This window comes from Homalodisca vitripennis, chromosome 3, assembly GCF_021130785.1.
Source record: "Homalodisca vitripennis isolate AUS2020 chromosome 3, UT_GWSS_2.1, whole genome shotgun sequence".
Lineage (NCBI taxonomy): Eukaryota > Metazoa > Arthropoda > Insecta > Hemiptera > Cicadellidae > Homalodisca > Homalodisca vitripennis.
The window spans coordinates 30,608,880-30,622,206 of record NC_060209.1 but is presented as its reverse complement, the minus strand read 5'-3'; the positions used below and the strand labels follow the sequence as shown (position 1 = coordinate 30,622,206).

The 13,327-nt window shown below is 34.1% G+C and overlaps 1 protein-coding gene across 1 annotated transcript; it reads left to right on the top strand.

Annotated features, from left to right (window-relative positions):
- The first annotated feature begins 2,033 nt into the window (after positions 1 to 2,033).
- LOC124356756 (general odorant-binding protein 72-like) lies at positions 2,034 to 10,871 on the top strand. The gene is made up of 7 exons (XM_046807941.1): positions 2,034 to 2,175; positions 4,444 to 4,522; positions 4,984 to 5,042; positions 5,373 to 5,408; positions 6,965 to 7,076; positions 8,975 to 9,042; positions 10,618 to 10,871. The coding sequence occupies exons 1-7, from the start codon at positions 2,080 to 2,082 to the stop codon at positions 10,633 to 10,635; spliced, it is 468 nt and encodes a 155-aa protein (XP_046663897.1). The 5' UTR covers positions 2,034 to 2,079; the 3' UTR covers positions 10,636 to 10,871.
- The last annotated feature ends 2,456 nt before the right edge of the window (positions 10,872 to 13,327 follow it).

Here is a 13,327-nt window from a genome sequence, read left to right as displayed (position 1 = left end):
CGCGACCCTCGACAGCTGGCGTTTTTCCATCCACAATTGCAATCCAACAGAATTGCATTCTGATAATAATGATCTATGGAAAGACATGTAAATTGCAGAAATAACAATATTCATAATGAATTCAACTTGTATTATCAAACTTGAATAAGTTAAAAAAGTTTATTATAACTGTGATAAACAAAAAACAAAAGATATACATATAAAATAAGTAGTGAACGTTTAATGGGCTGTGCGTTAGTGAAGCTTATCATTTAAGGGGTCGGAATTTCTTTTCATTTCTGTCTGTCTGTCCGCCTAATTTGACACGAACATTGGATTTGTCTGAGCGTTAGAGGACATGTTAGATGGTAGAAAAAACAAAGTTGGAAACAAAATGAATACAATAATATGACATTTAATGTGTGACATTGATTACTTTGTCGAATTGATGAGAATTTCTGTAGGTTCTGTCGGGTTGTAAACTCTGTAGTTGAAACATATTTACACCACAAGAAATACATTTGTATAAAAATTATCAACATTTTACCTAAAATAAAATATCCACAGTCAATATACTAATTTTGATTTATTATCACCATGCCAAGAAATCCGACAGTAATATTTTTGTAATTCAACCGCAAAAAGTTAAATTGATTGGATGCCTTTTGCGGTTGCAAAAATTCAACTTTTGAAAAAAATGAATAGGTTAAAAATGTTACGCAACGTAATATTGTTATCTTTTATAATAATCATAGGACCTGACTTGACGTTTCTGTTGTATAAGGAATGTCTGCTGTATGAGGAATGGGCCATTTATCTACCAGATAGTCGCGGACTGAGAGGGTTAACATGTTATCAATTACAATGTATTGTCATACACGTCAGTACAGTTTTGGAATATCCACTGGTACGTTCCTCCGACCTTGACAATGCTGTCAGTCATCATCACGATCGCAGTGGCAGTGCCGCGTAATCACAGCACACAACAGGCAGTCACTGTTGTGATGGAGGGCCCCACTTCCGGTCATTCCGTCATTTCCGACTGTCTAACAGCTATTTGTCTTTTAAACACCAAATTAGCCTTCATTGTTTTCCATGCAAAGTATTCAACGTTTCCTTATAAATTACTAGTCATTTGTCTAACTTCAGTGCAACAGCAACTCCTTCATCCTACTTCAGGAGTATTTGACGATGAAGGATTTTGACATGTTTGTTATAGGATTGCGCCACTAGGTTCTAAAGCCATGAGGCCCAAATTGATACGATTTGCTGGAAATCTTATGGATATCAGCAAAACTTCTAAAAATAATTATAGCTTAAACAATATTTAGTTTATCTTGTACAGAGAACGCGTGAAATATGTGTATTCTAAATCTTAATAAAAAAATTTCAACTGGACACTGGTGTGCCTTTAAAATTATATATTACTTTCCATTTAAGTAAATTTGTAATAGTTCGAATTATTTGTATAGAATAACTTAGCGAATAGCTATTGCTACCAACTGGGTTATCCAGCATAGTTTTTCAGGCTCTTAATTTTCGCCTACTAACTACCACCATAGTTCTTTGAGGCAATACTTGGACCCTGTTTCAGGACAAAGGAAAGTGAGAGCGAGGAAGAGCTGCAAGTGATGTGGCCACTTTTATAAAGTTTGACAGTTGTGCAAACTATTATGAGTTGGGAACGGACCATCACTGACACCCCTAGCGCCATCTTTCCTCTCACTCATCCAACATCCACCCTGCTTTAATATGTTCACTGTGTGCCAACTTTCAGCTTGTCGGATAGCTTCACTTGAGAACTATCATTCTGTGAGTGTTTCAACTCAATTAACCCATATATAATGATAAAGTTAAGAAAATTAAAACGCGTATGATTAAATCTGCTGAACAGTTTTTCAAGGTGCCCTTTTAGTTGACATTGGAAGTGGACATCAAGCTACCATAACATTATCGGCACGCAGGTCCCTAACAAGACTTGGGCTGCGACAGACGTTTGTTTGTCTAATGAAATGAACATTACACTAATGTGCAAGGCAGTAACTAAATGATAGTGATTCACCCCAACTAGCCAGCGGTCTGTATAAAATACTTCAATTGATGGACACGAATGTTATTCTAGTGACAGTCACCATGCTGGCCTGTACCTCCATGTTGGTTCTCATCCTGGGGACGTCAGTCCATCAGTCTATCGCGGTATGGTGACCTTTGATTTTTTAAATAATTTTATTTTACCCGTACATGTGTGTTACTTTACTGTATATACGCATTTCTGTAGTTGATACCAAGAACCGGCTGTACTAACGTTTTATTACAGGCTGGCATATAATATAATTATTAAAAACCTATACTTTTGCAAAATATATATTACATAAATAAAATAAATATACATAAATATATTCATTTTACCTTTAAATTCGATGGAACGAGTGTATAGTATGGTCAGGCAGTCGATATTGGTCTTAGTCCAGCTACTTATTTCCTCGAGGTTTTTCTGGTAGTGTCTTCAAAGTCAGCATCTAGGAAATGTGAGATTCGGTGAATCTGTTAATGTTGCTAATGATTAGCTTACAGCATTTTTCAGTTAATGGGAACTGCCGTGTAGTTAATAGAATATCAAAGTATATTAAAATTTATGGTTTGATGTGCAACATTTGCCAAAGTTGTTTTACTTATTGGTTTTATTGCAATCTGTATTTATTTATTATGTACAGGACAGCCAAAGTAATACTGTAAGTACTATTTGAAGAATTGGACAATTTAAAACTATTTTACCTAGAAGTGTGTAAAAACTCGTGATAAATTTCCATTAATTCTAGTGCATAGGACTACTGTCAAATTTAGTTTCAAATTTGTTTGCGAAAAATGATTTTTCTTTAAGATATTTTTAAATTGTAACGAGGTTACGTACATAGCATTTTACGTATTTGGTATTAATATGTAAGATAATATTAAGCCACACTAAGAACGTTCAGCTTCACACAATAGAAGTTATATAATGTGATGAGTTAGTTCACAGTATTGAATCCATGGGTGAGTTGGCCACGCAATACTATTACAAACGTGGTGCGTCATAAAACTGATTGTTTTCTTTGTCCGTTTGTGTATACACTAAAACAGTTTTTGTTACACTCTTGCATTTTTGCATGTATAGCCTATTATCTACAATCTAACATACTGCTAAAATTTTGAAATAAATCTGAATTGCAAATATTGTTATTTTAAATTAATAAATAATTGAGTAAATTTGCTCTTTTTCAATTTCAGTATTTATAACATCCGAGTATTAAAAATAAGGCATAATATATATATATATATATATATATATATATATATATATATATATATATATATATATATAGTATAAGCTGTAGAGATGTTTACTATCCATCCATACTGCGTTGAAGAGGTGAAGTTGTAGCCTGGTCTTCATAGATCTATGCAAATGTTGCAGGTCATGTCCATGAAGGTGTTCAAGCAGACCAAGCATATGATGGAAGGAGTGTGTCAGTAAAAGATAAGTTTGGTTGTGTTCATGATTCTATACGGATGTTGCAGGCTATTTCCATGAAGGTGGTCAAACAGGCCAAGCTCATGATGGAGGGAGAGTGTCAGTAAAAGATAAGTTGGGTTGTGTTTATGATTCTATACGGATGTTGCAGGCTATTTCCATGAAGGTGGTCAAACAGGCAAAGCTCATGATGGAGGGAGTGTGCCAGTAAAAGATAAGTTGGGTTGTGTTCATGATTCTATACGGATGTTGTAGACCATGTCCATACATGCGTTCAAGCAAGCCAAGCTCGTAATGATGGAGGGAGTTTGTCAGCCTAGAACAGGCGTCAGTAAAGGTTGAGTTGGGTTGTGTTCATGGTTCTATACGAATGTTGCAGGCCATGTCCAAGCAGGCGTTCAAGCCGGCCAAGCTCATGATGGAGGGAGTGTGTCAGTAAAAGATAAGTTGGGTTGTGTTCATGATTCTATACGGATGTTGCAGGCTATTTCCATGAAGGTGGTCAAACAGGCAAAGCTCATGATGGAGGGAGTGTGCCAGTAAAAGATAAGTTGGGTTGTGTTCATGATTCTATACGGATGTTGTAGACCATGTCCATACATGCGTTCAAGCAAGCCAAGCTCGTAATGATGGAGGGAGTTTGTCAGCCTAGAACCGGCGTCAGTAAAGGTTGAGTTGGGTTGTGTTCATGGTTCTATACGAATGTTGCAGGCCATGTCCAAGCAGGCGTTCAAGCCGGCCAAGCTCATGATGGAGGGAGTGTGTCAGCCTAGAACAGTCGTCAGTAAAGGTTGATTTGGGTTGTGTTCATGGTTCTATAAGAATGTTGCAGGCCATGTCCATGCAGGCGTGAAAGCAGGCCAAGCTCATGATGGAGGGAGTGTGTCAGCCTAGAACAGGCGCCAGTAACGGTTGATTTGGGTTGTGTTCATAATTCTATACGAATGTTGCAGGCCATGTCCATGCAGGCGTTCAAGCAGGCCAAGGTCATGATGGAGGGAGTGTGTCAGCCTAGAACAGGCGTCAGTAAAGGTTGAGTTGCAATACAGTGCAGTAAAAGTTTAATAAATTAGTTAAACTTTTGGAAACATACTATTAATATATGTGATTGTCCATTTCTGATTGTTTGTCAAATATCGTGTTGCAAATAATTAATTACTTGTGAAGTACGTTTTATTTTCTTTTTAATATATTATTTTATAATTATTTTTAATACTAATAATAAGCACTTGATTCTACAACGAACAAAATAAAACATTTATAATCCTTTTTTAGTGGATATCCTTTGTATCTTATGGTAATTTTAATATTAAGTTCTCTAAATTTAGTTTCATGATCTTTTTTTTATTTATATGTATGTAAGTAGTATAAATATCATGGTAATAGGAAACTTGCCGTTTATGCACCTTATCGTATTATAATCTTTTTTGCCTACGTTGCTCCATTTTATACTTTGTGCGCCATTTAAATCTTATCTTTGAAATCTTTTTCAGAATTCATGAGTCAGCTGAGAAAAGGAGAGTTTCCAGAGACTGACGACAGAAGGCTGAAGGTTATATGCTAAAAATTATTTATATGATCAAACGTAAGATTATTTTACATTTAAAAATAAAGATTTTTATCCAGGATGAATAAGTGCTTTTAAATTGTTACAATGTTTACAAAAAAAAACTTTTAGCCAATACCTTAATTTCACATAATTTATAAATTGCACTGATGTAAATAAACATTGAATAATTTCAGTAACTGTAATGTATATTTTATATGTATTTTGACTACGCCTTGCCAAGGTAGTGTAGTAAAAACATAGAGCACGTTGTGGATTGTGCTAGTACAGTGATCTCCAAGATTGAGCAGTTAGCTAATAGATGTTTTGTTTCAGTGTTACTTTGAGTGCATCCTTCGCATGGGCAGAGTGGTAAGTGAAGAATTACTAGAATCTATTACAAATCTAATTAAAGCTGGCAAACTTGTACTCTAGAAACAAGTACGTAAAGGTCCTTTGTTTGAAGGTTATTTTTGACGATGGAAGGAAGGATTGTGAAGGAAACAGGATTTTCCCGGACATTTGCCATCTGGTTCAGTGAAACAAGTAATCAGTAAAATTACGTTTTGAGATCTGCAATCTGATCTGTTCTTCAGGTAAAGAACTAACCTAACACATAATTACAAACTAGTTTAAAATAACCAAATCATACCAAAGCGTTGTGGCACGCCTAAGTCAGGAATCACAACCACCATGTTGTTTGTCAACTTGACTAACTCTAAAAACATGCACTAAATAAAAGACTACACACAACACTAATCATTAAAACCGAACTACAGAATACAGGTCACAATACGTCTGCATTCATCCACTAACCACCTAAGACTCACCAGAGGGCACTAGCCAATGGCAATCGTCACGGCAGACAATACCAAAACGGTATGATTTGTTTATTTTAACATAGTTTGAAATTATTTATTAGGTTAGTTCTTTACCTGAAGAAGAGATGAGATTGCAGATATCGAAACGTAGTGTTACTGATTTCTTGTTTCGCTGAGCGATGGCAAATGTCCGGAAAAATCCTGTTTCCATCACCTAAAGGTCCTTAAACACCTTACGTAATTCTCATCAAGGGTCTTATTGTCAACTCACATTTACCAAATTGATTTAAAACATAATAAGTATTAGAAACATTATACGTGCTTAAAAGGGTAGTAGAATTTCGGACGTTTCCAATAATTATATATATATAAAAAAAATGTAACATAACGTTTTGGGGATTGAAATGTACCTCTTCTTCCGATACCAAAAAGCCTAATAATTAAAAAACATTTTAAAAACTAAAATGTGCGGCAATAGACTGCTACTCAAGCCAAAGGGTCAAAATATTTTATTGGCACAAAGGTTTTCAGCATCTTATACTTTTAGTTTTTATTTTAAGATTTTTATGTACCTAAAGAAGACGGCAAATTTAAATCCTCGAAACGTAGTGTTTTTTTTTTGTAACATATAAAGGTACAAATGCCTGAATCCTACTATTTTTTCAAATAATCTAACGCCAATAACTAACTTTGTATTCATTGTACGTAATGTATGTTGTTGTTCTTAATCTAAGTCTTCTTTGGTTTTTTGAACGCAAAAAAATTACGAAATGCTTATATTCACTTTTACACGAAAGGTACATAATGAATCAAGCAATGTAGTATTCCGCCTAATTTCATATCAAAATTTAACTTAAAATATACACAAATATAAAACACTTTGAAGGTGTTTCAATGGTAAAAATTCAAAAATATACTTAGATGAATATTATTTGGTTTTTAACAAATCTACCATGCACACTCTATTTTCCGAGAAAAAAAGTATAAATGATACATACGAGCAGAATATACATTTCCTAAGTTTAAAGGCATATGATTAATAATGGGCTCATTATACATATAGCCAGTTAAAATAAATTTGTCCTTATATACCGTGGTTGATAACAGATGCAGGGAACCAAAGTATCCACAGAGTCCATGCGACGTTTGGCCCGAACAATGTTGCCAACACAACTGAAACCCTTGGTAATGCCATCTATAGATGCCTGCCAGGACATTGGTGAGTTTGAATGATACAACTAGTACAAGTTTAGATTACTAACATTTGTTATCAGAGTAGTGCATATTCTTGCCAAAATGAAGGAAGCTTTTGATTGGTCAGGTCTTCGGAAGATTTCTGATCTACAGCTAATAGAAGCTGCCTGAATATGAATGTTTACTGTAAAGTTGTTGGATTTTCAGGACTTGCTAGCTTGTAATCCATAGTAGTAAATACCAATACGCTGAATCTGAGTTAGAAATGAATGAATGAGTTAGGACTAATAGGTCCTCTCTACGACTCAACTTCAAAACAACATAAAACGGTTACTAAAATATTATAATATTGTACATTCTAATTAATATTATAAATGTGAAAGTTCCTTTGTTTGTTTGGCTTTCATGTGTGAACTACTCAACTGATCGTACTGAAATTTTGCATGGACATTCTTGCGGTTACTGAGATGGATGTAGGCCTATTCTTACTTCAAAACTTCCATCGTGCTACGCTTCACTGGTCTTTAAAGTAGCGAAAAATCCCATCTTGATCTCTAAAGTTGTGTGATATTAATTAAAAGGGCATGTCTCATATAATCAACTATTCTGTGTAAACATTGTTTATTATTTTCACTTTCCTCACATTTGTAGTGAGTACATTATAATATAAGTAATTTGTAATAATGGTAGGAACAGCGCTAATTTTTAAAGTCGATTTAGATTTCAGCAATTAGGTAAGTACTCATATACCTTAGAAAATGTTGTAAAACACAAGATGAAGACTCCCTTGAAGCAGTCGGTAAGAACTACGCTAGATGAAAGTTCGCTGAACCGTGTTTTTGAAGTAATGTACCGATTATAGCTCTAAATGCACTAAATATCACCAATATTTTTCACTTTATAAAGAAACAAACACATAGTGTAAATGTTAATGTAGTTTTAACCGTAAATAATTATCAAAAACTAAGTATTAGATCTAAAAGACTATAAATTTAAAGACAGGTATAAAACTCATCTTAGTTCAATTTCGACAGAAGTAAGCTTCTCTAATCTGTGATATATATTTTCTTGATTGGGAAACAAAGTAAAATCAAATATGAAGCAATTAATACTAAGAACAAGTAAATTACAATGGCCATTACTATACACTTTTTGACGTATTTTTTTATCGTAGCAGCAAGGCACACTCAACATTAGCGTGGCCATACGCGTGCAGCAAGTTTAGTCAAACTTTAAATTTATATTTAAAGACTTCTATGAAACCTATCATAGTTGTGTTTTGACAAAATTAGGTTTCTCAGAGCTGTGCACGTATATATATATTTTCTTGATCAGGAAAAAGTAAAAATCAGCTATGGAACAAAAATATTAAGATTGGAGTAAATTACAATCACCATAAATACACACTTTAACACATTTTCTTGGTCGTGGAAAGAAGGCAAACTCAACGCCAAAGCACTACGTCCATCGCCCATCCGCCATGATCAAACCTATACATGAGAAATTATAGCGTGGTTATTATAAATTACGAAATCCAGGCTGGGAATTCTATAAATGTACCTTGAGGTTAAGTAATTGAAGTTTGCGTAACTCAACTCAGTTACATTACTAGTATACGATGTCATAGTTAAACTGCTGAATCACACAGATGTAGTCATCAACTGTTGAAGGATTCGCATAGTGACATTAATTTAAATGGATCTCGTGTACGTAAAGAAAGCAAGCATCCCAAATTCATAATATTATAAGGAAAAAGTTCGATACGAGATAAACCTATACTCATCGACGTGATCTTCCACATATCAACGCATCTTATGCATGTTATGGATATTGACCATTAATTAGTTGCTTTATTAATTAAACAAAAAAAATCGTATGGAGATGTTTTTAGATTCAATAACTTGTAGGAATTATGATTTTCAGACGAAGGTGAGGCTTGCGACACCGCCTACACTTTTGCCAAGTGTCACCACAAGTTCAGCGGTGCCGAGGTAAATCTTAGAAACCCGTTTAGTTGTACGTTTTTCATAGTATACGCTATAGAAGTCCTGCATTTTTTAAGTGACCTATCGTAAAAACTCCTTTTTGCACACTTTCCCACATTTTATGGAATTTGTACCACTTTTTGGGTGTAACAAAAGCTCTTTAACCATTTTTATATACATATATGTATTACTAAAAAAGGAGGATTGTTATTTTCAAAATTCCCCAGGAGGTATAACAGGATTTCGGACATTTGCCATCGTTATATGTTATAAAAGGTATAACACAACGTTTCGAGGATTGGAGTATATCCTCTTCATCAGGTGGGGGAAGGTATTGATACATACAAAAATAACGAACAGAAAGAAGTAAAGAAGGGAAAGAAAAGTGTTCAAACATATCCAATAGCTGCTTGGAGTCTAGTCCAGGCGTTGCCACTGCCCAGGATGCAAGTCCCGAGCACAAATCACAAGTACGAGGATCACAATCACACCCTTCCCAGGAGAGTTCACGTCTGGTTGGTTTATATTTTCAAGTTGAACCTAAATTGTAAAATTTGGGGCCCCCAAATAACAACAAGCGCCTTACAGCGCTTGGAGGCTCTATGGATACCCTTGAGCTCCTCATCACTAACTCCTAAGAGGATGGATCAATATATATAGTCTGCTATGAAGTGTTTGATTGGTTGGACTCAACTAGGCTGATGCTAGTCTCAACGTGACGGTGTTCCTCTGCTTGTTTTGACTCCAGGACGGAGCTGCATCTTTTTAAAGGGTTACACAACGGAGATATATAACCCTCGACCCACATCATAGGATCTCGACAAGAAACGGCATGTATCATCCTGAATATCTTCCCCTCCAGGACTGAGTATAATTACAAGTTTCCTCAGCTTCTTGACCTACGAAAATAAAAACTATTCACAATTTCAGTTTGTGTTATACTTCTGTCGTATATTACAACCTACGCATTTCACCTTATTTAATATGTTATATACCTCCTTGCATCTTTGTAAGTGTAATAGAAGTTGAAGTTCATCTAGTTTGGGTTGTGGTAAATGCATTTTGTTACATCTATGTTGACAAGAATGTATGTAGATACATGCAAGTATGTTATTAAAAGAAAGTTTATCAACGAAGAATACATTTTACTTTCACTGATTAGCAAATAACGATACTACCAACATAAATAATACATGTTTAGTATCAAGGCTTGTAACTATATACAAGTGTGAATTGTTTTTTATAATTTACCTATTGTTATTGTTAGTGCAAAACAAATTTATTTCCCTTTGAATATATACATATTATATTCTTAAGGGATATTCTCGAAAATTGGTATGGACGCTCAAATAGTAAATGACAGATCATGTTTTTATTGGGGCTAATTCGATCGAAGAGGGTGAAGCCCCGTAGATAAAAGCTTTCTACACAATTATTCCACACCTTTTATTATTACGGATAAAACAGAAATTCTTATGGGCACTCAAATAAACAAAGTACGCTTTTCTGCAAAATTCCAACTGCCACCAATTTTAAACCTTTTTCTCTTTTAGAGTGGCTAAAGTGCGTGTTTAATTTCAGGGGTTCATGTTCTCGTAGAATGCTCTGGGACAATCCGCTGATGTCAGCTGTCAAGTCTACAAGTTGTGTTATTCTTAAGTCTACAAGTAGTGTTATTCTTAAGTCTACAAGTAGTGTTACTGTTAAGTCTACAAGTAGTGTTACTGTTACTGTTAAGTCTACAAGTAGTGTTACTGTTGCTCTTAAAAAGGATTCATATTTTTCTATAACGTACTGTGTATATTAAGATTTAATCAATAAATATTTGTTCTTGTTTTTGTCTTTATTTATTGACATTACCAATGGTTTACTCTTTTCTAGGTTTGCTGTAGTTTTTATATGATGCATTTTTAACTATGAATAATTAAACAATGTACGGCACAACAAGCGTCGCATAACAGAATTCAATGAGGTTGTACGAGATTTTATTAGTCTACATATGTCACTATGTCATATGTTAAAATTTCTCGCTACCATTATGATTACCCATAAGGGCAACGTAAAAATATTCTAACGTTCAGCCAAATACCATAAAGTGACAAACAGCATCAATGAACTCGGTGTTCATCATATGTAAATGAAGCTTCGCGCAAAATTTCAAGTCTATACGCTAATTCGCGTTCAAGATATTGTGTGGACAAGACAGACAGAAAATACATTTTTCTCGATGTTTAATATACAAAAAATTAACCTTCATTAAAGAATTCAAGTCATAGGTCATTTCAGACTCGAGATATAGCGCGAACAGACTGACAGGTAGACATAACTGAAATTCGTCCAGCAGCTCGAGTGATAGTTTTCGCTAATGTTCAGCCAATCAAGGAACTTACTTACATATTTATAGGTCACCTTAAAAAGAGCTAGATTCTTGTAAATCGTCCTCCAGTTTGTTCTTGCATAAAACGGTATATTGAGGAAAAACAATTTAAACTCAACATGTTTTTCGCATAAGGTTCAGAAGCATTTATTTTGTACACATCAAGTGAAATGTCCCTATATATCTTTCCCTAGCTTTTATATGTATGTTTAATCTAAGCCTAAATGGTTTTTAGTGATAAAGGTTGAAGTCATATAGCAATTGGTCATATGCCAATTCATAATGGCTAACGCATGTCTATTGGATTTGGAACTAACTTGATGAATATTTAATAGAAATTAATATTCTATGCCAGGACAGACCTTATTACTAGAATAAGGAATGGAAATTCCGGGTAATTGAGATGTCGTACACTGCAATATTCTCCAAACCCTTTAAGGTGGTTCAGAAGATTGGAAGCAACATTGCTTGAAAATGCCTCTAAAATTCACATATAGACAGATCTCCAAATTAAAACATTTCATGATTTTTTTCTTTGTACTTCTTACAATACGATACACAAAATTCTCTTAATCATACCACATCACCGCTTGTTCTAATCAGACAAGTTTTTTTCTGTGCCCTAAGTGTTGCCTATGACTTGATTTAAAATAATTTTACATCATACGTAATTTATATTTGTTTCTTTTAAAAAGTTAGTTACAGTTTAAAAAAGAGAGTCAACATCACAGTATTTTAGAATAAGCTACAGTATCAAAGGCAACATCTTATCCTACAAGTAAGCTTAACTTTACATTTATAACAAGCTAGGTGTTACCCGCGGCTATTATACATGTCTTCCCCGCAGTACAACAATATCGGTACAGCCATACATTTGAAAAGAAATCTGAAACTTCGTAATATAAACATCACATCTGTGATATAACGGTTTGCAGTGTTAGGTTCAGTACATTAGATACTGTAAATAGTGAGATGTCAACTTATAACCCGCGAAAATGATATTCAAAATCGTCATCCTGTATAAACATATGTATACCAATATGGGATCCTTATACTAATTTTGTGTCTAGTAAACCATTAGTATAAGGTTTGAAGTCAATTCAAACTTCGATATGCCATGAAATATTGTGCAGGAAATAACTCAAAGACAGTGAAATTATTTTTTACAATGAAGGAGAACATTAAAGTGAAAACATAATAATGTTGTGGACACTGCACCATACTATAACAATTACTATCACATTTAAATTTTGCTCCAAGATTGCAAATATGTGTAGCATCTTACTTTTTGTTCCTAAGTTTTATTTCAATTTAATATCATAGTAAAATACTTAAGATTTGTAATTTCAGTTGCATAATATAAGATTTTAAATTAATATCAGACTATTAATATAAATAGTATAAATATTTATTATACTCAAAAATATGGTACAGAACTAAAAGAGGGGAAAATGTATTCTTTATCCGTGCAGGGTAACCGAATTATACGTCATAATTTTACTTATGAAGCTCATGAACTTTTGGAACCTAATGCACCAAAGACGGTATCGAATGTAGAGAATTCTCATGTCATGATCACAATCACTAACGTCACGTGTATTAAGCACGTCATATCTTCAGTTTATCATGTAAACAGATAGATAGGAGAAACAAATCTTTACTTATTTTGATGAAAAATGTAATGTGAGACAAATCAAAGACGAATTGTATTAAAAGCAATTCTCGGTAATAAAAGTTTATAAGATGATGGCAAAAGGGCATTTTAGTATAGGACCAGACTATTGTTATCTTTCCATTCCCTCCTACCGAGCGCCTTTTGTAATTTGAAATATTTGAAGTTAGAATGTCAGAGTGAAAGATGAAGCTCTGTGTGAATAATGTGTTCTAATAAATAAATTATAGGTCGAAGCCAAA